General features: G+C 42.3%; 1 protein-coding gene across 2 annotated transcripts in view; it reads left to right on the top strand.

Moving 5' to 3' along the window:
- Nucleotides 1–22,107, top strand: part of IDO2 (indoleamine 2,3-dioxygenase 2) — a 46,367-nt gene that overhangs the window by 9,358 nt on the left and 14,902 nt on the right. Inside the window, exons 2-7 of one of the 2 annotated variants that reach the window (XM_061177307.1) lie at nt 6,309–6,404; nt 13,223–13,342; nt 15,457–15,575; nt 16,604–16,618; nt 18,036–18,135; nt 19,443–19,560. In XM_061177307.1, coding sequence (XP_061033290.1) covers nt 6,309–6,404; nt 13,223–13,342; nt 15,457–15,575; nt 16,604–16,618; nt 18,036–18,135; nt 19,443–19,560 — 568 coding nt within the window. The remainder of the gene's footprint in view (nt 1–6,308; nt 6,405–13,222; nt 13,343–15,456; nt 15,576–16,603; nt 16,619–18,035; nt 18,136–19,442; nt 19,561–22,107) is intronic. The other variant, XM_061177308.1, reaches the window with a different exon arrangement.

The raw sequence follows: 22,107 nt of genomic DNA, 5'->3' as shown, positions 1-22,107 counted from the left end.
ACACTTCAGTTTATCAAGTGCTTTTGAACAAACTGGACCATCCTCTGAGTTCCTCATTAATAAACTAAATATATTTTGGACACACATTCCATATTTGCATGAGTCATTTTTTTTAACTTTTTGAAAATTGTACTTTGACAGATATAAAAGTGCAGAAAAAGAATAACATCAAATAGGAAACTGAAAAAATAGAAAAGAAGGCCATAGATTTTATTATTTGTGTCCATCCCACTTCTGGGTCTTCTGATTATTGGAATGAGGGGAAGAAAAACATGGAAAGTTTCTTGCGATTTCTTGTCCCCTTGTACTAACCATCTCCTCAGTCACCATCCTCCATGTGTTTACTATCAGGAGGTACTGGAAAGTACACTGAACTCTGAGTCAGAAGAGGTTTGACCTGACCACCGACCAGATGTGTAAACTCGGGAAAGTTATAAAACTTCTCTGGCTTGAACTTCCTCTATTCTGAAATGGAAATAATGAGATAATCTATCCGGACTCACAACACAAGCATAGATAGATGAAAGATGTAAGCACCAACAATTAAACTAGAAATTCTCTAAAAGAAATGATATTGGGATGGGAAGAACTTTCTAAGCATAATCGAAAACCCAATGGCATAAATGAAAATGTTGGTTCATTTGACTACCCTGGTATGAATGGCATTTCACACCCGCACACAAAACGCAATGACCAAAGCATGACAAGATATGCAAACTCATTAATAATCACAGAAATGTAAACTTAAACAATAAAATGATAGCATACAAAATTTCTGGAAAACCACTCACACTTCCAAGGGCCATCATTGCTAGATGAGAGGATGAGAATAAGAATAATTTTACTTTCCACTTTATAAATTTTGTGCTTTTTGACTGTCTTGCCATAAATATTGATTACATTATTTTAATCATTTCTGAGAAAGGTATTTTTTGGATGGTTCTTTTATTGTTATTAAATATTGAAATAATTATAGAATTTTAGTGCAGATAATACATATTATATCTTTAAAAATAACAAAAAAGTTTGGTGATGCTCTGTTGTTAGATTCATAAATAAACTGGCACTCCCATTATATATTACATACTATAAATGTGATTATAAATTCATGTAACTTTTCTGTAAGAAAACCAAGAAGTAGCTCTTAACCTTTCCATGTGCAAAATCTTTAATCCAGTAAATCCACATTTATAAATTTGTCCTAATAATAAGAAAACATCTAAAAACACATGTACAAGGTTGACTCTTTCAAACTTGTTAATGATAGTGAAAAATTGTAAGCAATTACCAATATTCATTAGTAGAATATTGAAATTGTATATAGGTTTTGAAATAGCTGTGATAGATAAGTATTAACTAATACCAAAAGGGGTGCTATTTAGTTGAAAACTCATCAGCTGATCCTGTCCCCCCATACTGTAACTTAAAACAAAATCTGGCAATCAAAAAGTAAGTAACATAATTCAATATTTTATTCAGTCTCTAGAGGAAAATCCCATTGGAAGGGTGAGTACATTTTATTTTTTTTTTAACATCTTTATTGGAGTATAATTGCTTTACAATGGTGTGTTAGTTTCTGCTGTATAACAAAGTAAATCAGCTATATGGATACATATATCCCCATATCCCCTCCCTCTTGTGTCTCCCTCCCACCCTCCCTATCCCACCCCTCTAGGTGGTCACAAAACACTGAGCTGATCTCCCTGTGCGATGCGGCTGCTTCCCACTAGCTATCTGTTTTACATTTGGTAGTGTATATATGTCCATGCCACTCTCTCACTTGGTCCCAGCTTACCCTTCCCCCTCACCGTCCTCAAGTCCATTCTCTACGTCTGTGTCTTTATTCCTGTCCTGCCCCTAGGTTCATCAGAACCATTTTTTTTTAGATTCCATATATGTGTGTTAGCATATGGTATTTGTTTTTCTCTTTCTGACTTACTTCACTCTGTATGACAGACTCTAGGTCCATCCACCTCACTACAAATAACTCAATTTCACTTCCTTTTATGGCTGCGTAATATTCCACTGTATATATGTGCCACATCTTCTTTATCCATTCATCTGTCGATGGACACTTAGGGTGAATACATTTTTAATGGATTATGAACTAGCTTTAAAATCCTTTCTCCCTTTCCTTCGGGGTCCCCACATCAGTGGTTTTCAAACTTTGGGGTACATTAGCTTCACCTACAGGGCTTGCTAAAGCACAGGCAGCTGGTTTCAGGTTCAGTACATCTGCGGCAGAGCCCAAGAATTTGCATGTCTAACAATTTTCCACATCATGCTGCTGCTGCTGGATGGGAACCACACTCGGAGAACCCAGAGGTTCTCAAAGCTCATGGTTTTCTTACATTTGTGGGGTGATACCAGAGTCCAAAGACTAGAACTGTTTAAAGAAGGGAGAGGATGAAGAGGAGGAAGGAAAAGAAGCCTCTAGGAATCTAAGGGGAAAGAAAAAGAGATATTCAAGAATAGAGTGCTGCTTAGATTGAGGCAAAATGTAGTATTTAAGGATTCCCATGCAAGCCAGGAAGCAGAAATCCAGGATGCTTTAATTTTTTTTTTTTTTTTGGCTGTTCATCATGGCTTGCAGGATCGTAGTTCCCCAAACAGGGATGGAACCTGGGCCACCGCAGTGAAAGTGCCAAGTCCTAACCACTAGATTGCCAGGGAATTCCCCAGGATGCTCTAATTTAATTCTCAGAATACGATCCCCTCTCTAGGCATCAAAGAAGGAAGGACAGATTTAGTTACAGCTTTTCTACAAACCCACTTTAAAAGGCCCTTCTGAATACTCTGAGTCTGCTTCTGTGATTTTCTTTTATAAACATTATATTCCTTTGTCTCTGTAGCTGCATTCAGTTTTTGTTCATAAAACATATGCATCATATAGATGAGAAGAAAAACAAGTTGCCAGTTCAGAGTCAGTTTACCATAAATCTCTCTGCCTTTATGTGTGCGAGCGTTCTCAGCTGGGCCACTGCTCTGTAAATCCCCAAACTTGGGTCAATTAGAAGCTTTCTTCAATTCTGCAAGACTGCTGAGCTCTGCTAGGGAAAATTATGCCATTATGCTTATAAATGTTCTCTCTGGGAGAAGAGTAGGGAAGCATAGTGGACTCTATCTACCTCTCAGAAGCTGAGGTACGGGATGAGGAATGCATGCGGAGAACAGGGTGTGATTTCCTCTTTGTGAATATCTGTATTGTTGGGACCCAGGGCAAGTCACCCCCGAATATGCCTCAATGCATATTGATTATTTTGGGTGAAAGTTACTTAAGAAACAGTCAATTTAAGAGGAAATTTGACCCTCTTCTCTGTCTCCCTAAAAGCAGGAAATAAATCTCTCCTATGAAAGGTACCCTCCCCGCATCTGGAGATAGGACACCACCCTTACCACCAGAGGTAGGGAATTCAAGCGGAGAAGCCTGAGTAAATAAAACCCTGTTACTTCTTTAATTGACGACCCCAAGCCCAGACTCTGTTTAGATAAGCACCTGAAGCCTAAGTTTCTTTGTCTTGTCCATTCCTCACAGATTTATTGGCTCTTTGTCTACAAGGTATAAAAGCCTGCTTTGGCCACTTCTTAGGTCCCATTTCTATGAGACCTCTGTACACACAAACTAAAATTTCTTTCTTTTTCTCCTGTTAATCTGTTTTGTGTCAATTTTATTGACTCCTGACACAAGAACTCAAGAGGAGTAGAGGGTAAATTCTCCCCCTCCTGCACAATATCTATATTAAAAATGTTAAATTGTGATGTTTGGTGTAATTTGATTTGTTGGGAAAGCTAGTAAAGGGTGCCCAAGTTGTCCTAAATTGATTCAGGGGCAAAGATAGGAAGCAGAGGATTAAATAAAGTCTATAATTTTCAAAGATTGTATATTGGATGTTAGATTCACCCAGTTTTATTTTAGATTCTGAGAGACAGAGGATCTCCAACAAGTGACTTATTGGTAACTTACAGATCTACGGCACTCCAAACTTATAGTTTTCAAACTTCCCTGGGTTTTTAAAGTCATTATAATGTATTATAATATACATATTATATATTGCAATATATTATTTTATTTGCATTTTTATGTTTAATTTCCTCTTCCCTTCCCTCCGATAATTAATTTAGCACCCACCCCTCTCCCCAAGGCATATAACCTGAATCTTCACCATTTGCTGAGAAATTGAGTTCATAAGAAATGAATCCCTCAAACTCCAGACTTTCTCCTTCCAGCTCTTCGCAGCCAGATGCTCCATTTGGGCTCTTCCTCTCCTCCTCCTCTGCCTCACGACCCTTTACTTTTAATTATTCCCTCTCTCCTTTCTCTTCAATCTCTGCCCCTTACACTAGCAGGCTGTAAACCGCTCAAGTTTCCCATTCGAAAGTGGGAACAGCTCTCAAACACAAACTGTCCCCTTGTTACAGCTTATGGCTCTCCCAAAAAAGTAATTCACATTTTCAATCTCTGTTTTCTTCCCTCCTCAGCACACGAAAATTTGAACCCTATTTCCATGACCCTGACCTGAATTTCTATGCCATATACGTGGAAAGACTGGTGTATATATTGATATATTAGTGACTATTTAGTTTTGTCTTCCAAAGGGGTAACCTTACTTAAATGATGCATTTGGCCATCTGATGAATCCCTACTTCCGAGAAATCCTCTAATGTCTTGACTTCTATAGGGTGATTCGCTTCTGGCTCATTTAGCCTCTATAGCTGTCTTTTTGTGCTGGATTCAGTTCCTCTGCCTGCCTTGTAAGTATCGCCCCAGTGCGCTGAGCTAAGCCTTCTCCTTTCACTTGGCAACTTCTCCCAAATGATCTTGTATCCACTTGTGGTTTTTACCACAATGCGGAATTTGCACTACTGTGATGCCTCCCGATTGTATATTTCTAATATTAATTCTCTCCTGAGCTTCCAATTGTATATCCAACTGCCCAATATATAGCCATATCTTGACATTCCACAGATATTTTAGGTTGGACATATCTAAAAACAAATTCAGTATTGTATGTCCTCTCTTTGACTTCCACCTGCATTTCTGTTTCAATTTGTCTTCTCACCAATTCATTCAGTCATCTGATTCAGAAACATGGAAATCATCCTCACCGCCTCTCCTTCTTAACCCAGAGACACAACATTTCAGTCTTGCAGACTGTACTCTGTAAAAGGGGGGGACAGGTCACGAGTTGGCAAACTTCTTCTGTAAAGGGTCAAATAGTAAATATTTTAAGCTTTGCAGACCATATGGTCTCTGTTGCCACTATGCAACTCTGCCATTGTAAAGTGACAGCCACTGTAGACAATGTGGAAACAAATGAACTTGGCTGTGTCCTAATAAAAGCTTATTTACAACAATGAGTGTAGTTTGCTGCAGTTTGCCATTTCTTGGGATAGAGTCAGGGTTGCTGAAATCCAACCTGTGTTCTTCTTGGCTAAACCAAGGACCCAGAGTGGGCAAATAAACTGTGTTATTCGGCTAGGGATCATCTTGCCTTTAGCCCCATCCCTGCCTCTAAATTTAATTATTTCAATTTTATTTTCCAAATATTTTTGAATACATACCTTCTCCTTTCCAAATTCACTGCCATTGCCTAAGCTTAATTTTTAGACAATATTTCAAAGGCTTCCTAATCTGACTTTATATCTTAAAATCCCAAAGCAAAGCTATCTTCTTAAAATTCAGATTGAACCATGTCACCAACATACATAAAAATAAAGTTCTTATGTAGTCAATAAAAAGCATACTTGATCTGATTTTCTGGTCAAATCTTCCATCATCCTTTCTCTTGAACTTTATATTCTAGTGACACTGAATCATCTGTAATCCCAAGAAGCACAGTTATCTCTATTTATCCACTATCTCCTCTGTTTCACTGCCTTCCCATCTTAAAATTCCAACTAGAAAAGTCACTTTCAGACCCTACTACTGGCCCCAACTATCATATTTTTATGAACATTTCCCTTTAATTCCCTAGCACAGTTGACGGAATTAACCACTTCCTCTTCAGCTGGTTGCTAAGCTTACACATATCCTTAATTGAACATATTATACTGCATTGGGTATGTCTGATTACATTTTATTTATCTCTTACTAGACCACATGCTGCCTCACTACAAGGACTGTATTTTAGTCACCTGTGTATCTGCAGTGCCTAGCATAGGGTACAGCAGATAGTGAATTCTCAATATCTGTTGATTGGAATTGACCTGAATTCTGCCTTAAGACTGAAATCTGAAAACAGCTACTACACGAAGCTGCTTCCCAGAGAGGTCTAAAATACTGAGACATTTTTATTTTTTGAATGCAGAAAGAACTCCCTGATCACTATAGACCTTGGATGGAAATTGCCAACCGACTTCCTCACTTGATTGGGAGTCACCAGCTTCGAGCTCAAGTGAACGAGGTAAAACGTTTTGTATTCTTCTCCTTAACCCCTTCTCACTACCCTATTTTCATCCTCACGCCATTTTCCTTTCTCAGCATTGTGGAGGTGGGTCAGCTGACCAATCACTGCTGTTGAGTTTAATCCACAAAACTAAAACTATGTCACCCTTCATGATGAGCAGAGTGACACTTGCTTCTGGTATGACAAGTGTGTTTCCCTAAAATTTCCAGAGCCTGCACAGAACAGTTCCTGGAACCTACTGAGCGCTCAACAAGCATGTGTTTAAAAAAGGAAGACAGTCTGGTTGAGAAGTGTCAGGAAACCGATGAATAAGACCTAGCTGGGGAAGGACAGGCGTGAAAATTCTCAGTGCCCTCACGCCCAGCCACATGGTCAGGGCTCCCCTCCCCATGAGTGAAGCCACATTGATTTACTGTCGGCGTTTCACAGAATAGTTGAGTCAAGAGACTTTCCCAGTTATAAAGTCAGGGTTGGCGGATTCTTCAGAAATCATTGATAAGTCTGTAAATGCCATATATGAGACAAGATGAGCAATGTTTCCCCAAAATATGTAAGGAACGGTGAAACTCCTTGATCCTGGGAGAACTGACATGACCCCACAGGAATAAGAAGAAGGTGTTATAGGAAGAACATAGATCTGACTCAGGAGGACCTGAGTTGGACTCTTGGTTTTATCACTTAGTCGCTATAAACTTTGACTTAACGAGTTACTTATTCTGTTTCCATATTTATAAAATGGGAGAAATTCGCGGCCCCTAGAATTGTTGTGAAAACTAAACGACTTTTGCAATAGTGCTTTTGTATTTCCTGCCACACAACAGTGTTCGATATATATATTTACACTTCCCTCTCGTCTCTTCTCCATCTGTTTTAATCTCACCAGTTGGCGTGCCATGTGATTTTAGACATATAAGAGGTTTTCCCCTCCAAAATTCTCCTTCACTGACTTATGCATATTTCATGTCTATAATTACAAATTCATTTTAAAATACTTATGGAATGCCTGCTAAGTGCAAGCACAAGGTTTAAAACCCTGCAAGAGATGTAAGACACTGTCTTCAGTGTCTATGAAGATGGGAAACTAAGCCTAAGAATTTATTTTCCTGCTGCCTAAAGTCTCATTAATATGCCCAAAGAAATACAAAAAGAAGAAAAAAGGGGATATCTGAGTGAGGGAAAACAAGAGAAATGATGGAATAAAACCCTTAAGGACTTTTGTACCATATTAATCAAATTATATCAGATCCAGAAATGAGTCTACTGTACCCATGCCAAGCATTCAACCAAAGCAAAAAGAAGACCCCTGAGGCTCCCTCTCCCATCTCAGAGTAAGAGGGCACAGAGGCAAGGGGCAGTTGCAGGAAGGTAGATTCAAGTTCAATATGTGAACTTCACAGTCCTCTGTACAAGGCTTTCCTCGGGCTTTATGTAACTCAACCTCCATACACGAAGTGAAGAACTTGTTGAATTGGTGCTTCTCATATGTTAAGTGTCAACAAGGAAAGGCCAGGAGTGTCCAGCTAATTTCTGGTCACTGTAAACATGGGCATGGGGGATACAGCTCAGTACAGCAGTGGAATTAATCCCCCTGATACTTCTCCTGTGTTGAATAGTTTCTCTCCAGAAATTGTGTCTTGGAACCTGTGAAGCTGACCTTATTTGGAAATAGGGTCTCTACAGATGTCATCAAGTTAAATAAGGTCGTGTGTGTTGTATTAGGGTGCACTCTAAGTTCGCTAAGACTGGCACGCTTAGAGCAAGAAGGGAATTTGGACACAGAGACACAGATACACAGGTTAGAACATCATGTGAAGATAGAGGCAGAGACTGGAGTGATACATCTACGGTCCCTTAAAGTATCCCAAGAGTTGCTGGCAACCACCTGAAACTTGGACTGAAACAGGGAACAGATTCTCCCCTGAGAGCTTCCAGAAGGAACAAACCTCACAAACACCTTAATTTCAGACTTTCATCTCCCAGAATCGTGAGAGCATAAATTTCTGTTGTGTTCCTTCTTTGCGGCAGCCCTAGGAAACTAATATAACATCCGTGGCCAGTCCCTATGCTTCTAATTAGTTCTAAAACAACTAACTGGATAAAACCACTCTTTAGACTTCACCACCACAGATGGACACTGAATCACTTGGAAAACCGTCATGAGAAGCAAATACTATGGCTTCCAGGACCACACATAGAGCTACAGACTAAGACATTTGTCCTCTTGAGGCCTTTACTTGGCACAGACAAGACAGAAAGTGAATTTACACTTCTAATCTCACAGTACCTCCAGGCCAACCACCTTACTCTTAAGAAAGCCCCCAAGGCCCCTATCCGTATGTTGGTAAAAAACAAAACAAGATAGACAAAAACTTGTTAACTGGCTTAGAGTCAATCATCTTCTTCCAGGAAGGGTCCCCCTTCTCCAGCCCTCTGGGACAAAACACTACAGACAACCGATGGGCTCACAGGAAGCTCACAAGAGGAAGCTCAGAAGTATTCTGGAAACATGATAAGGGAAGCTCTATTAGTTACTAATTCTGATAACCCTGGCCTCCATTCCTGAACACGAATGGATAAACCCCAAATGACCAAACGATATGAAGAGAATAAGCAAGTCAAGAAGGACGAGGGAGAGACAGGACATTTGGTCTCCGACAGAAGCCAGAAGATGAGATCAGTGCTTATAAAAATTGAATTAATGTCTTCAGTATATGTACTTCATAAAAATAAATAAAGTTGCTCTGTAAAAGGAACTATTGGAAAGCAAAGAAATAAACAAAAAGCTCAATATCAACCCGAATAAATGAGGGAAACATTGATTGTAGAAAAATAATGGTGATTTAGGGACTTCCTTGAAACGGTTTTATAAAGCAGAAAGCAAAAATTAAATGCCAGCATCAGAAAAATAAAAGAATATGAAAAAGAGAAATGGATGATCTAAATTCCACAAAATAGAAGTCCCACAAGTAGACTAGTGTGGGTGAAGAAAAAGCAAAGCTTTAAATACATAAAAACAAAATTTTTCAGATCTTATGAAAGATTGGAGTATTTCTATCAGAAAGACAATGGGGGCGGGGGACCACCCATAGATATCCTGGTGAAACTTCAGAGTTTCTAGAATAAGAGGGAAATTTTGCAAGTCTTAATCAGGAAGGAAGAAAAATGAAACTAGGTGACTTAACAGAGAAACATAGGACTATGTATCTATGTAAATAAGTACTAAAAGGCAATTTAAAACCTATTTGAACAGCTAACATTGTTTTAAAACTCTGGCAACATCAAACACTGGTGAGGCTATATACCAAAAGAGACTCTACTTCACTTTGCTGATGGGAATGCAAAATAGTCTGGCAGAATCTTTTAAAGGCAAACATCGACTTACCATATGACCCAGCAATCACATTCCTTAGTATTTACCCAAACTGAAAATTTATGTTCGTGGAAAAGCTTGTGTGTAAATGATCCCGTAAACCGGAAACCACCAAGATGTCCCTCAACAGGGGAATGGTTAAACTGAGTACAATGGCCTGAATGTTTGTGTGGTCCCCAAATTCATATGTTGAAATCCTAATCCCCAACATGATGTTGTTAGGAGTGGGGCCTTTGGGAGGTGTATTAGTCAGGGTTCTCCCAAGAAACAGAACCAATGGGAGATACAGAGATATATAGAAAGAGATTTATTAGGAGCGATTGACTCACATGATTATGATTATGGAGTCTGAGAAGTCCCACAATCTTCCTTCTACCTGCAAGTTGAAGGCCCAGGAAACCCAAGAACCAGAGGAGCCAGTGGTGCAATTGCCAGTCCGAGTCTGAAGATCCAAGGACTAGGGGTGCTAATGTTGGGGGAAGATGGCTGTCCCAGTACAACCAGAGAGCAAATTCAGCCTTTTTCCACTTTTTTGTTCTATGCAGGCCCTAAACAGGGTGGATGATGCCACCCGAATTGGTGAGGGTGATGTGCTTTACTCAGTCTCCCAATCTCTTCCAGAATCTCTTCCAGAAACATCCTCAAAGACACACCCAAAAATAATGTATCTGGGCATCCCTTAGCCCAGTCAAGTTGACACATCAAATTGACCAACACAGAAGGTAATTAGGTCATGAAAGTAGAATGGGATATTCATAAATGGGATGAATGCCCTTATAAAAGTGACCCCAGGGCTCTCTGGCCCTCTTTTGCTGTCACGTGAAGATGAAGCAAGAAGACAGCAGAATGGTTCTCACCAGAACCCAATCATGCTGGCACCCTCATCTTGGACTTTCAGCTTCCAAAACTGTAAGAATCAAATTTCCATTGTTTATAAGCCATCTAGTCTATGGTACTTTGTTACAGCAGTCTGAGCGAAGACTCCTGTATTCATACATTAGAACGCTATACAGTGACAAAAATGAATAAGCTATTGATTTATTCAACCATATGGATGAACCTTAAATACATTTTGCTAAATGAAACATGTCAGAACCAAAAGGCTACATATTGTATGATTCCATTCATGTGACATTTATATATATATGGTTGGCCAAAACGTTCATTCGGTTAGTGAATATGTTGGTCAATAAAGTTCTTCGTGAAAATGAAAAATGTCTTTTATTTGTACTTAAAACCAAACGAACTTTTTGGCCAACCCAATGTTAGGATGAATAAATAAGTAAATGAATGGTGGATAATATTTCACCATCAGAGAGTAAAGTTATAAATTAGCAAGGGGGGAAAGATAAGATCAACCTGTGACACCAGATTAGAGTTGGAGACGTCTGACGTGTTTAGCATTTTAGCATCATATATACATATGATGCTAAAACGTCTATATATATATATACACACACACACACACACATTTTGTGGATATATAGATGGATAAACAAACATTATATGTATGTGTACATAATATGTGTATACACACACACAGAACACACACACACATTTCCTAGCTTTGTCCACTGCGAGGATCTAGAAACAGTGGCATTCCAGTAGCAAAGAGCAAACCCAGTGTCCATTTATTGGAACTTTTTTCCAATAAATGGAACTGGGGCTTCTCGGAGAAAGAGCTGATTATAAATCCGGAACAGGGAAAAATAGAAGGTGACCCCAGAACATCTTGGGACCTTATTCCTTTACCTTGAGGCTGCATTGTAGGTAGCCAGTAGCCACTCATGGCTACTGAGCACTTGAAATGTGGCCAGGACAAATTGGCATGTAAGACACTCACTGAATTTTGAAGACTTACTATAAAAAGACAGGGTAAAAATCTCGATATTTTTAATATTGATTATGTGTAAACATTTTGCATACATTGACCTAGATAAAATGTTATTAAAACTAATTCCACCCGGGGCTTTTTTGTTTTTTGTTTTTTGCTATTTTTAAAATGTGGCTGATAGAAAATGTAAAATGACAAGTACGGCTCTCATATTTCTTTCGGGCAGTGCTGACTTCGGAGGGCAGGGCTGTGGTCAGCAGAACTGAACTGGCACCCTGGCTCAGTCCCTTCCTGGCTCTGTGGCCCTGGGCAAACATCTTACCCTCTCTGACCCTCAGTTTTGGCCTGTGGGTTTGGGGGAAGATGGAGTACCAACCTGCTTGGGACGCTTTTCGCACCATGCCTTGGACACTTTAGTAATTGCCTTAGAATAAGTACTGAAGAAATAACTGAATACATTATAACTGTGGTTATAATTCTCAGGCTAGTTCCTGTTAAAATGCAACATCTCAGCAATCCCTCCAATAGACACACACACACCCTAAGGCACAGAACTTTCGCGATTCTATCTCAGAGCCAATTTTAAGGGCGAAATAAGCAGTCTGGCACAGTGAGGACAAACTTAGAAAGGCTGCCCCCTAGGGGCCAGCGGAGGAAGGATTCCCATCGGGGAGGCTGCCGCTCAGGCTGCCAGGCGCTGGGCGTAGGGAACCGCGGTCCCAGCCCGCTTGTCACTCATCGTTTAAGAGCCCAGAGCTTAAAGAGATACACACATCCACCGCCGCCTCTTCCGGCGCTTCGGACCCTGGAGAGGGGCACCTGGGAAGAACTAGATCAGACTGTGTCTAGACCTGGGGAAGGGATAGGGGACGGAGGAAAGCCGAGGGGGAGGTGCAGGGAAGCTGGAGCTCAGAGGCAGTTGACGGCAACCGAGACAGGCAGGGCTGGCCGGGGCAAAACTGAGAAACTGGTAATATTTGCTTAGTCAAGGCTGTCAGTAATAACTAACTTGTGTACAGGGTGTTGCTTTCAACGACATCAACTTTACACCTCTCTATGACGCATCTTGACAGGGAGGGAGCGGGCGTGGAGAGGTCACAGGGTCACGGGGAGCGTTCGGAAGAGAACCGAACAACCTCTTGGTAAGGGATTTGATCGGATTCCTAACTCCACTGGCATCCGTGTACTCGTTTACCTACGAATTAAACAGAGTAAACAGAGACAGTAACGCCCACAGCAGCAGGGCTGTTATTAGGGTTAAATTGTACCCGTTATGCAGAGGTGCTTTGATAAGGCAGGATTGTAAAAGTTGCCCCGGGAGACTCCCGTTTCATAAATGATGTCAGTCTTGGGACTGAGTTATTCTAGAACACTCTAACCAAGCTGTCAGTGATGGTGACCAGTGTCCGGCACAACCATGGGGCCAATTTGGTGTAGGTACTTCGTGAACAATATCATCTGGGATACCTCCTCTACCACAGTGTCCTAAGATCAGGGCAGAAAGGGGGGTGTGTGGATCCCCGTCACTGAAATGTAACCCCTTCAAGCCACAGAACCCCTACACCCTTCACACCCCTGCCGCTGGTAATCTCTGGAAATTATCTTGAACAGATGCCCCTCTTGAACTGTCAGCTCCTCACGAGTTACCGGGAACAGCGGCTGGCACACCTGGTCCTAACCTTTATTACCATGGGATATGTCTGGCAGGATGGAGAGGCACAGCCCAAAGAGGTAGGGACAAAGGGACACCTGTCTTGTCATCTGGCAGGTCTGCTGCACCTGGAGGATGCTGTCTACACTGTTTGCCTGGAAAGTGGGTCCTTTCTTGTTCTTTCCTTTGGGTATGAGGTGAAGGAAGGGCAAAGGGCCCATTTAAATGAAAACACCTTTTCCCCCTGGCCAGGAGGTTAATTTTCCTTAGAACTGGTAGCCCTCTCATTAGTTTTTGAATTTTGTTTTTTCTGGCACCCACCCTCTTCCAAGAATTGTGAAGAGCTGCATTTGAAGGCAAGTTCTGAGGTGTCCTAGAAAACTTAATAATTTCCATTTTACAGCAGTTTGTGCTCTTATACACATCTGTAATCACAGTCAATGTTCACAATCCCATAAGGTAAGTACAGCAATGCTGTGCCCATTTTACAGATGGCTGAGGACTACAGGAGTTAAATTCCTTGCCCAAGGTCAGATAGCAAGTTCGTGGAAAATCCAGTGCCACAACTCAGACCTTCTGATTTCACTAACGTAACCTTCTTTCCCCAGAGGGGAAAAGCACACATTGCCATTTATAACACTAATCTTACTTTCTTTCATGTTGCTTGCTATCTACCAAATGTTGGTCTGTGTCTCTTAATACTTCATGTAAATCTCTTCTGAATCTTTTCAAAACTTTTTAGTTTCAATCTGAAACTTGAAATGTGAAATCTTTGTTTCACTAACTGCAGTATAAATTCCTATTCGTTTTATTTTTTTATAAATGGACATTCTCCAGAAATGAGGGTGTTACCCTTGTTCTAGTACTTCCTGCTTGAGTCAGCAGCCTGTGCTTATTTTGTTTGCTTGGTTGATCCTGCCTTTTCTCTCTCAAGTAAATACAGGAGACTCCCAGTGAGAAAAAGAAAGGAAAGTAAGAAAGGAGAGAAGAGGAAAGCATAGAGCTGCTTCAGACCCTTTAAAAAGAGTCATGTGTCTGATGTTGGAAAGTCTGAGATCTAGGCACATGCGGCAGGACATCCCAATGGACTTCCCTCCTCCTTCCGTTCTCCAAACCACAATCCTCAATCAGGGGAAGGGGTGGGAGCCCCCTGTCACACCCCACCCCCGCCTCGGGCCATCTCTTACCTTCTTTGTATCTCCTCCTTTAACTTCTTCACTATGGAGACACTTCACTTCTGCGCTGCCCTCCTCATCCACTGCCCCCCAAGGGAAGTTGACCTTAGGTTTGAATCTGAAAACTCTTTAAAGCTCTTTATTGTTTTCTACCTGAGAAACAGTTCTGTCCCAACTCTCTCTAAAAATCTAAGGGAAAACAAAGGCAGAAGCTGGACTTCTCTGAGTAGATTAAGGGGAAGGAAAATGGAAGTGGGAGACAGGAAACATAAGAATGTTCTTTTGGATCTGGACTAATTAAGCCTTGTTCGTGGTTGGAGTCTCCCACTGGCACCCCCATGGGTCCGGGTAGTTTTTCTGGATTTGGGGGCATATAGGGCTCTTTAGAGTGTCCTAGGATAACTCAGGGGTTGAATGGGGACTGTCTTGAGGTGACTTACTCGAAGTTGTTATTGGGTTTGATGAAGCGTTCTATCCTTCCCATCCCTCTCCCTGAGGAGAGGACACACACACACACACACACACATACACACACATGCGTGTGTATACAAACACATACGCATATGCTCCTAAAACTAAGACTATACACAGAAACACACATATATCTAGATAGCTACATATCTCTATGTATCTATTTATCTGGAGATACATATATACGTAGAGAGAGAGATTTTTTCCCACTGCTCCTCAACTCAGCCCCCATTTATGCTTAAACATTTGCTCAGGCCCTTCTCTGCACAATATTCAGAGATTATTTTATACTATATGCGTAAGTGTGTGTGTTCCAGTTTTGTAATTTTCATATGTATTTCACACCGTACTCATAAACAATATATCTACCAGGTTGTTAACAGAATAAACATGAGAGTGAGGTGTGTGTGTATATGGATCACTCATATAATTCCAGTTTTATCCCCGGCTCGCTGCTCTACCACAAGAGTGACGGAATAAAAGACAGATTGCTTCCTCTGCTGCATTCTTTCTAGAATGTGCTAATTGTCTGGATTTATATCTGCAAGGTTCTGCCGAGAACACTTGCCCTTCCCTTGGTCGAGGTCTCCAGGAACTTGGGGCTCCCTCCTATCCTGCTTCACTCGGACTTGGTTCTGGCCAACTGGGCTATTAGGAACCCGGGAAGGTAAGAGCTGGAGAGGGTGCTTGGGATTTGCACAGATTAAAACCGGGTAAGGGAGAGTCTTGACTTTTCCTTCTCTCTGCAGGAAAAATCCAGGCTTTGTCAGCTATTTTGTGATTAGAGATGTTCATATTTATTACCTGATTTATGGTGCCAAAGAAGGGGTGAACTTGAACACAAGTTCAAAAATTACAGTTCCCAGGAGTTTCCTCTCAACCCAGTCTGAAAACATTGGGGCAGCGAATTACAAGTATATAAAAGGAGCACGATCAATGGTCAGGATGGCCACAGGCTAAATGCTCTGGGGCTGATATGTAAGTTGAGATCTATCTCCCTCTTTGTCACTCCGAGGACTGTAGGGGAGGAAAAGCTTGCCCTTCTTCCCATTTAGGCTGCTTAGCTGGTCTAATAATCAAATTGACATCAGATAGGTGAACAGGAGAAAAACAAATTTAATTTTGTACGTATTAGAGCCCCACAAAAATATGAGACTCGAAGATGCGACTAAAGCCGGAAGCTTGTATATCTCCTAGATGAGGAAGCAATGCATTTATGAAGAATTGACAAGACACAGGCTTTTGGGCTTGGGTTAGCTAACTAGGGAAGAAGTAACAAGGTTTGTTTATACAGGCTTCTCAGCCCCGAATTCCTGTCTCTGGTGATAAGGCTGTCTCTCTACTTCCTGGTACAGGGAGGGCGCCTTCACATGGGAGATTTATTTCCTACTTTCAGGGGCACAAAGAGGTCCGAGTGTCCTCTTGGCACCTGCTGTTTCTCAAGTACCTTTAATTCAAAATAATCAATACACCTAAGTGGCATATTTGGGGTGGTCTATTCTGCTCCCCTCAGGCCCACGGTCTAGTCACAACCCGTGACATCCAAACTGTGCACGATGTGTGTGTGTCTGCACGAGCATTTGCACACAAGTGTGCATGCCTGTGTCCACGTGACCCTAGAAGGCATATCAGGTTTGCAAACTGATTTGTTCTTTTCTTTTTCTTTCCTTTTGTCAATAACTGAAATTGGACTAGACCCCTGGAAATCAGGTAAGTTCTCAGAAATCCTTCACTCACTTTAGGATCCTTGCTAACTGTAAAAGCTTACAATAAAACCAACAAGCAAAAAAAGAGAAAGCATACCACATTGTATGTATAGTACATAAAACATATAAAAATGCATGAAAAAATAGTAGAAGGAAATGTGCCCCAAATCAACAGCCCAAAAGTTAACAGTAGTTGTCTCTGCTTTGTAGAGATTAAGGGATTAATTTTCTTTACTACATTTTCCAATTTGCACATAATAAAACAAGTAAAATGCAATGTAAGAAGAGCAAAAAAACAAACCAAAACCCCCCAAAACACCAAAACTTCACCAGTTCTCCAATTCTCTGTCATTTTTTGAAGTCTAATGATCTGAGAAAGATCTCTGGTCTCACTATAACTTCTCTGAAAGGCCAAATTGCAGGCTGTGGTTGCTACAGCTACAGAATCCCTTTGAAATATTACATAGACTGGAGCTCGTGGGGCAAGTCTGGTCCAGATGTTCTTAGGCTCCTGTTTCCCCAGGGAGCACAGTTAACCTCTAAGTTGACACTGCCTCTCCAGTCACCAAACCTCAGCTCAATAAAGGGGCTCAGTATAAACGCTGTAGCTCAGAAGATGGAGAGATGAAGCATGAAGACCCCATTTCCCACACTAATGTGACTCTGCTGAAACTACGGGGGTCCCTGACTGAGTTCTCTTTTGTGTTTGTTTTTCATGTCTTCTCATGTTTTAGAGGCAGAAGTGATTTATGGAATGAAGTTTTATGTTTTGTAGACTGGATCCACCTCTGGGCTATTTGAATCCGTGTGATAACAGGTCATTTAAGAATGATCCCTCTATAACAGTCTTCAGCTTTCACTATTATAATACAGAATTTTGGGGGAAAATTGGCTAATTAGAGAGAGCACTGGCCTGAGCTATGAAACTGTTCTGGACCAGGTCCAGTGACTAACCAGCTGGGTGCAATTGGGGAAGCTATTTTGCTTCTTTGGGCAAAAAGGAGCATGGAATTAGCTGTTGCCTGTGGTCACTGCAGCATTAAGACACTGTATTCCTAACAGGAAGGGTGTGATGGGCCCCGGACTGGCCCTGTGAAGAATCAGCCCTACTTGTCCGCTCGTGCTTTAGCAGTTCCACAGCAGGAGCGGGGAGGGGGTGTGGAGGATGATCTGGGACCATCCGGGCCATGCTAGACTTTGGGAGTCCTCAGGTGAACTTGGGCTGGAGCAGATCTGTCTCTTTCCTACCTGAATGTTGCTGGAGGGAAGATGCCCATCCTCGGGCTGCCCTGTGGAGAGGAGAATGTCAACCTCTGGTTCCACCTTGGACTAACAGTTCCCCCTAAATCGAGGCCACCGCTGGGCCCTGCGTACTCACTGTGTCCAGACCTTTCTAACCATGTGGTCATCTCCCTCCCAAGGAACTTGGACCCCATTTTCTTATTCCCTGGGGGAGAAAGCCTCCGTGGTTTTATACTCGTGACTGTTTTGGTGGAGAAAGCAGCTGTACCCGGGATTAAGGTATCTTCCCACTCACAGACTTTTTTTTTTTCTAAATGAAAAGTCAGTCTGAGCTTTGCTTCCCACCCAGACCCTTTCCCTGCAGTGAATTCATCAATATAGGCCTCATCTTACTTGGTTAGTTGAGCAAAGAGATTTAAGTTCTGGCCCACAGAGGTATCTACCTTTCCTCAACTACTGAAAACACGCAGTTGACCGTTTGCCCATCAACAAACAAGCATTGTTCTAGGCGATGGGAGATCTGGGGGAATAAGACAGACATTGCTCTGGCTTCCACAGAGGCTCAGGGTCCAGTGGAGGAGGGTGCATCGATATAGGGAGTAACATGAAAAAAAGTGCCATGTTTCATGAAAAGACGTCTAATACCTAATTCAGACTTGAAGGGTCGGGCAAAGCTTTCCAAGGGAAATGACAGGTCTGAAAGTTAATACCTGAGTAATGTAAAGGAATTAAGCAGAGAGAGAGACAGAGAGATAAGAGACAGAGAGAGAGATGCTGGTGCCTGGAACTACCATGCAAGGGCTCTGAGTTAAAATGAACCATCCTTGAGATTACCTAGCCCTGGGGGTTGTAAACTTGAACTCCTTTAGGGGTCAGGCACGTCCCAGAAAGGTCAGGTGTCTGCCAGAGAATCCATGCCCTGCCTGAAGATATTGAAGTTAGATTTCTGTCCTTCCTCACCACCTTCCCTGGTAAGCATATTTTGGGTGCCTACTGTTATCTACTGTAGGGTGACCAGATTGGGCTACAATTATTAGAGCTCCCTCTTGCACTCTGAGAAGTGAAACTATGTGGTCACTTTACTTCTCATCCGTGTGTTTATTCCATAGAAAGATACAGAATAAAATACTGGTCTTCCAAATATAGCTCAGATAAGGTCGAGACTGCTAATGAAGGGGGGTCTGAGCTGAGGGCTCCACAGATTCTGATTTTCTGTAAGACAGAGCTCAGGGTTGAGGCCGTCCTGAGTCAAGACGCAGGAGTAGAAAGAACCCTCATGTGTAATAACTCAAGAAGCAGAAAGGAGGAAAATGACAGTGAGGCCCCTGAGAGGCACAAGAAGTATCAGCCAGTGGAAAGATCCAGAAAGACCTAACCAGGTCCATCTGGGAGGTGACCAGGAAGATTCTCCTTTGAGAAGGACCTCATGGCAAATGTAGTTTAGGAGCACTCCCTGGGGAGCCCTGTCACACAGTCCAGCAGGCTGAGGGCTGCCCTTCCTGGATTCCCCCATCTCTGAGGCTCACTGCATCTCAATGGGCCTTCAGTGAATGCTAATGCATTGTGAGACTGAATGTCATCCCCAGGCCCTTGTTCAGGCTGTGAATGCCATCTTGCTGCCCAGCCCAGACTCCCTGCTCCAAGCCCTGCAGCGACTGAGGCTCTCCATTCAGGACATCACCAGAGCCTTGAGACAAATGCATGGTAAGGGGCTCCTGAAGGCTGAGGGATCGCTTGCGGGGGAGAAAGGGCCTGGAGGTTGGCAACGTCCATGAGATGGCACTGCTGTGCTAGCTTTGTTTTAGGTAACTGCCGCTCATACTATTGGAAAATGATCTCTCAGTTGGCAGGGATATTCTCCTGGTTTAGTCTTTCTTTCTATTTTCTTGTGATTAGGCTAATTTCCTCTCTTCCGCTGTAATGTATTTCTTTGTGTGTTGAGGTCTTGCACGAAGCTTGGGAGGAGGGGAGGGGCACACAGCATGGCTTGTACCTGCTTTACCCAGCAGTGACCCTGGTACCGGAGGACATGACTGACCTTGGCTTCTTCAGTTCTCCTCTGTGGCCAGTGCAGGATGGGTCACCACAACGGTGGCCACTTAAGGGGCCCACCCTTCCTGCAACTGGTTACATATTATTCTGGCAACTGCCTTCCTCTCCAATGTCTGGGCAGCTCTTCAACTTCCCCTAGCAGAAGAATCTCAAAAATTTAAGGGGGAAAATGGGTGTGATCTGTTTAACAAGGGAAAAACAGCTAAGTATCAGTTTCCCTAAGTCCCTCTTCACTGGAAAACAAAACAGATTCTGGAAAAAGAGGGTGTTTATAGGAAACAGGACAGGAGGGAGGGAGCCGGAGACGGGATGGTGCTCAGCTTTATGACTTTTCATTAAAAGGATAGATTTCTTTGTCATCCCAGACTCTCTGGGAAGTCCATCTGAAGTCACAGGGTTATGTATTCTTTCCATTTCAATGTCCCTGTTTTACATGTTTGACTCACATCTCCCCATTTCCCTGATTTTTAATTTTAAAGTCCTCCCGATCACATTAGTAGGTCTCCTGCCAAACAAGCTCTCCCAGCTTAGTGAGATGGATTTTAGTTTTGCAAGATACCCTGCGTTTATTACTCAGGATGTCAAGACCACTAGAGGGACATTGCAAGGTCTTCAGATCGTACGAATAAGCAGAAGTGAGTGGTTTGGAAGGTCACAGGAGGCCCTCCACCCTGTCACGGGGCATGTCCCAGTAAGGTGGCACAGCCCTGTCTGGCTCTCACACGCTTCCCTAGCACTCATTTTCAAAGTCACTTATTCAGCCCAGGCCAACCCTAATGCTTTCTTGATCATCCTCTGCAGGAGGTCTGATGGCCTGGGCAGGTGATGGGGTGATTTCCCTTGTGTCCCCCAAAGGCAAATTTTCCCACACAGACATCATGTATTTTAAAGGTTTCACTACTAGTCACTGCAGTGAAATAGATGAATGTATCAGCCTGCAGTTTTCAAAGATGGCCACAACAACACCATCCATCCTCAGGGCTCCTTTACAACGTGGCCTGGATATTCCTCTCATCAAAGCCTGTGTCCTGGCTTGTGACGTAGGCGGGCTTGTGGCACGCTCACGATCAGTAAAACTCAGCGGAAGTGACACTGCGTGACTTCCCAGACAAGGCTAGAAAAAGTGATGCAGCTGCCACCCTGTATACTGGGCCACCATGTAAAAACTCCATCTACCCTGTGGCCACCATGGCTGTGAATGAGGGTGTCAAACCACACAGGGAGGCCAACTGTAGGTGCTCCATTTAGCACCTAGCACAGGGGCGAATAAGCCCTCAGGTGAGTCTAAGTTCCCACTTTCCAGGCATCCTTACTCTTCCATCTCCTCAGCTGAGGACCCAACCACTGTGAAGCAGAGACAGGCCATCTCCACTGTGTCTCGCCCCAATTCCTGCCCTGAGTCCATGAGCGTAATACGATGGTTATTCTGTGCCACTGAGTTTGGAGTGGTTTGTTATGTAGCCACAGTAACCAGAAAAGTGAAATTATAAAAATGATAACAAACAATAAAAACTGCAAGGTGTAAGGAATCGCACGGATTTTTTAGTGATTGATTGTGGTTTATGGTTGTTGAATTTCTTCTGCCTGATAAATAGAGCCCAGCTACACTGCTTTCCTCCCCCAAATGGAGCTTACCCAACGATTCCTCTTTCTGAGCCAAACTTTAGCACGAATTGTGTACTCCCTTCCTCTATAAACCCTCCTTTCCAGGAATTTTCAAAGTCACACCTAAAGATGTGGTAATTCTAATATTTGAAACTGGTTTCTGTTTCCTTCTTGTTTTTTAACCTTTTCTTTCTTTTTCAGTCCTCATGGTGGTTGTCATTTTTTTTCTATGCTTGATTTTGTGTTCACCTTGTAATGTTCATTGCCTTTGAAACATCATTTGTAGGCAGGCTTTTGGGACTAGGAGAGAGAAATATCTGTATTTGGTTCTTCCTGGTTCTTTGGAACTCTAAAATTCTGCATCATCTTAAATCATGTTGAACAAGTAAGGACCCGACAACTGAACTTGGGCTAAAAATGTGCCAAAGAAAAGGTCACAACTTTTCAGGGACAGATTTTTTTTTTAATCCTCTTTGGCTTGGTGCCAAAGTTAGTTCTAATTCTGTCTCCTGTGGCAAATGGGGGTACAGTGGGGCCCTGATTCACTCGGAGGTTGTGAGTATAGGCATTTGGGGCTCCGCGGATAATATGAGG

The sequence above is a fragment of the Eubalaena glacialis genome, chromosome 20 (genome assembly GCF_028564815.1).
Source record: "Eubalaena glacialis isolate mEubGla1 chromosome 20, mEubGla1.1.hap2.+ XY, whole genome shotgun sequence".
Classification (NCBI taxonomy): domain Eukaryota; kingdom Metazoa; phylum Chordata; class Mammalia; order Artiodactyla; family Balaenidae; genus Eubalaena; species Eubalaena glacialis.
Note: the sequence above shows the minus strand (reverse complement) of the source record. Positions and strands in the feature narration are given on the sequence as shown.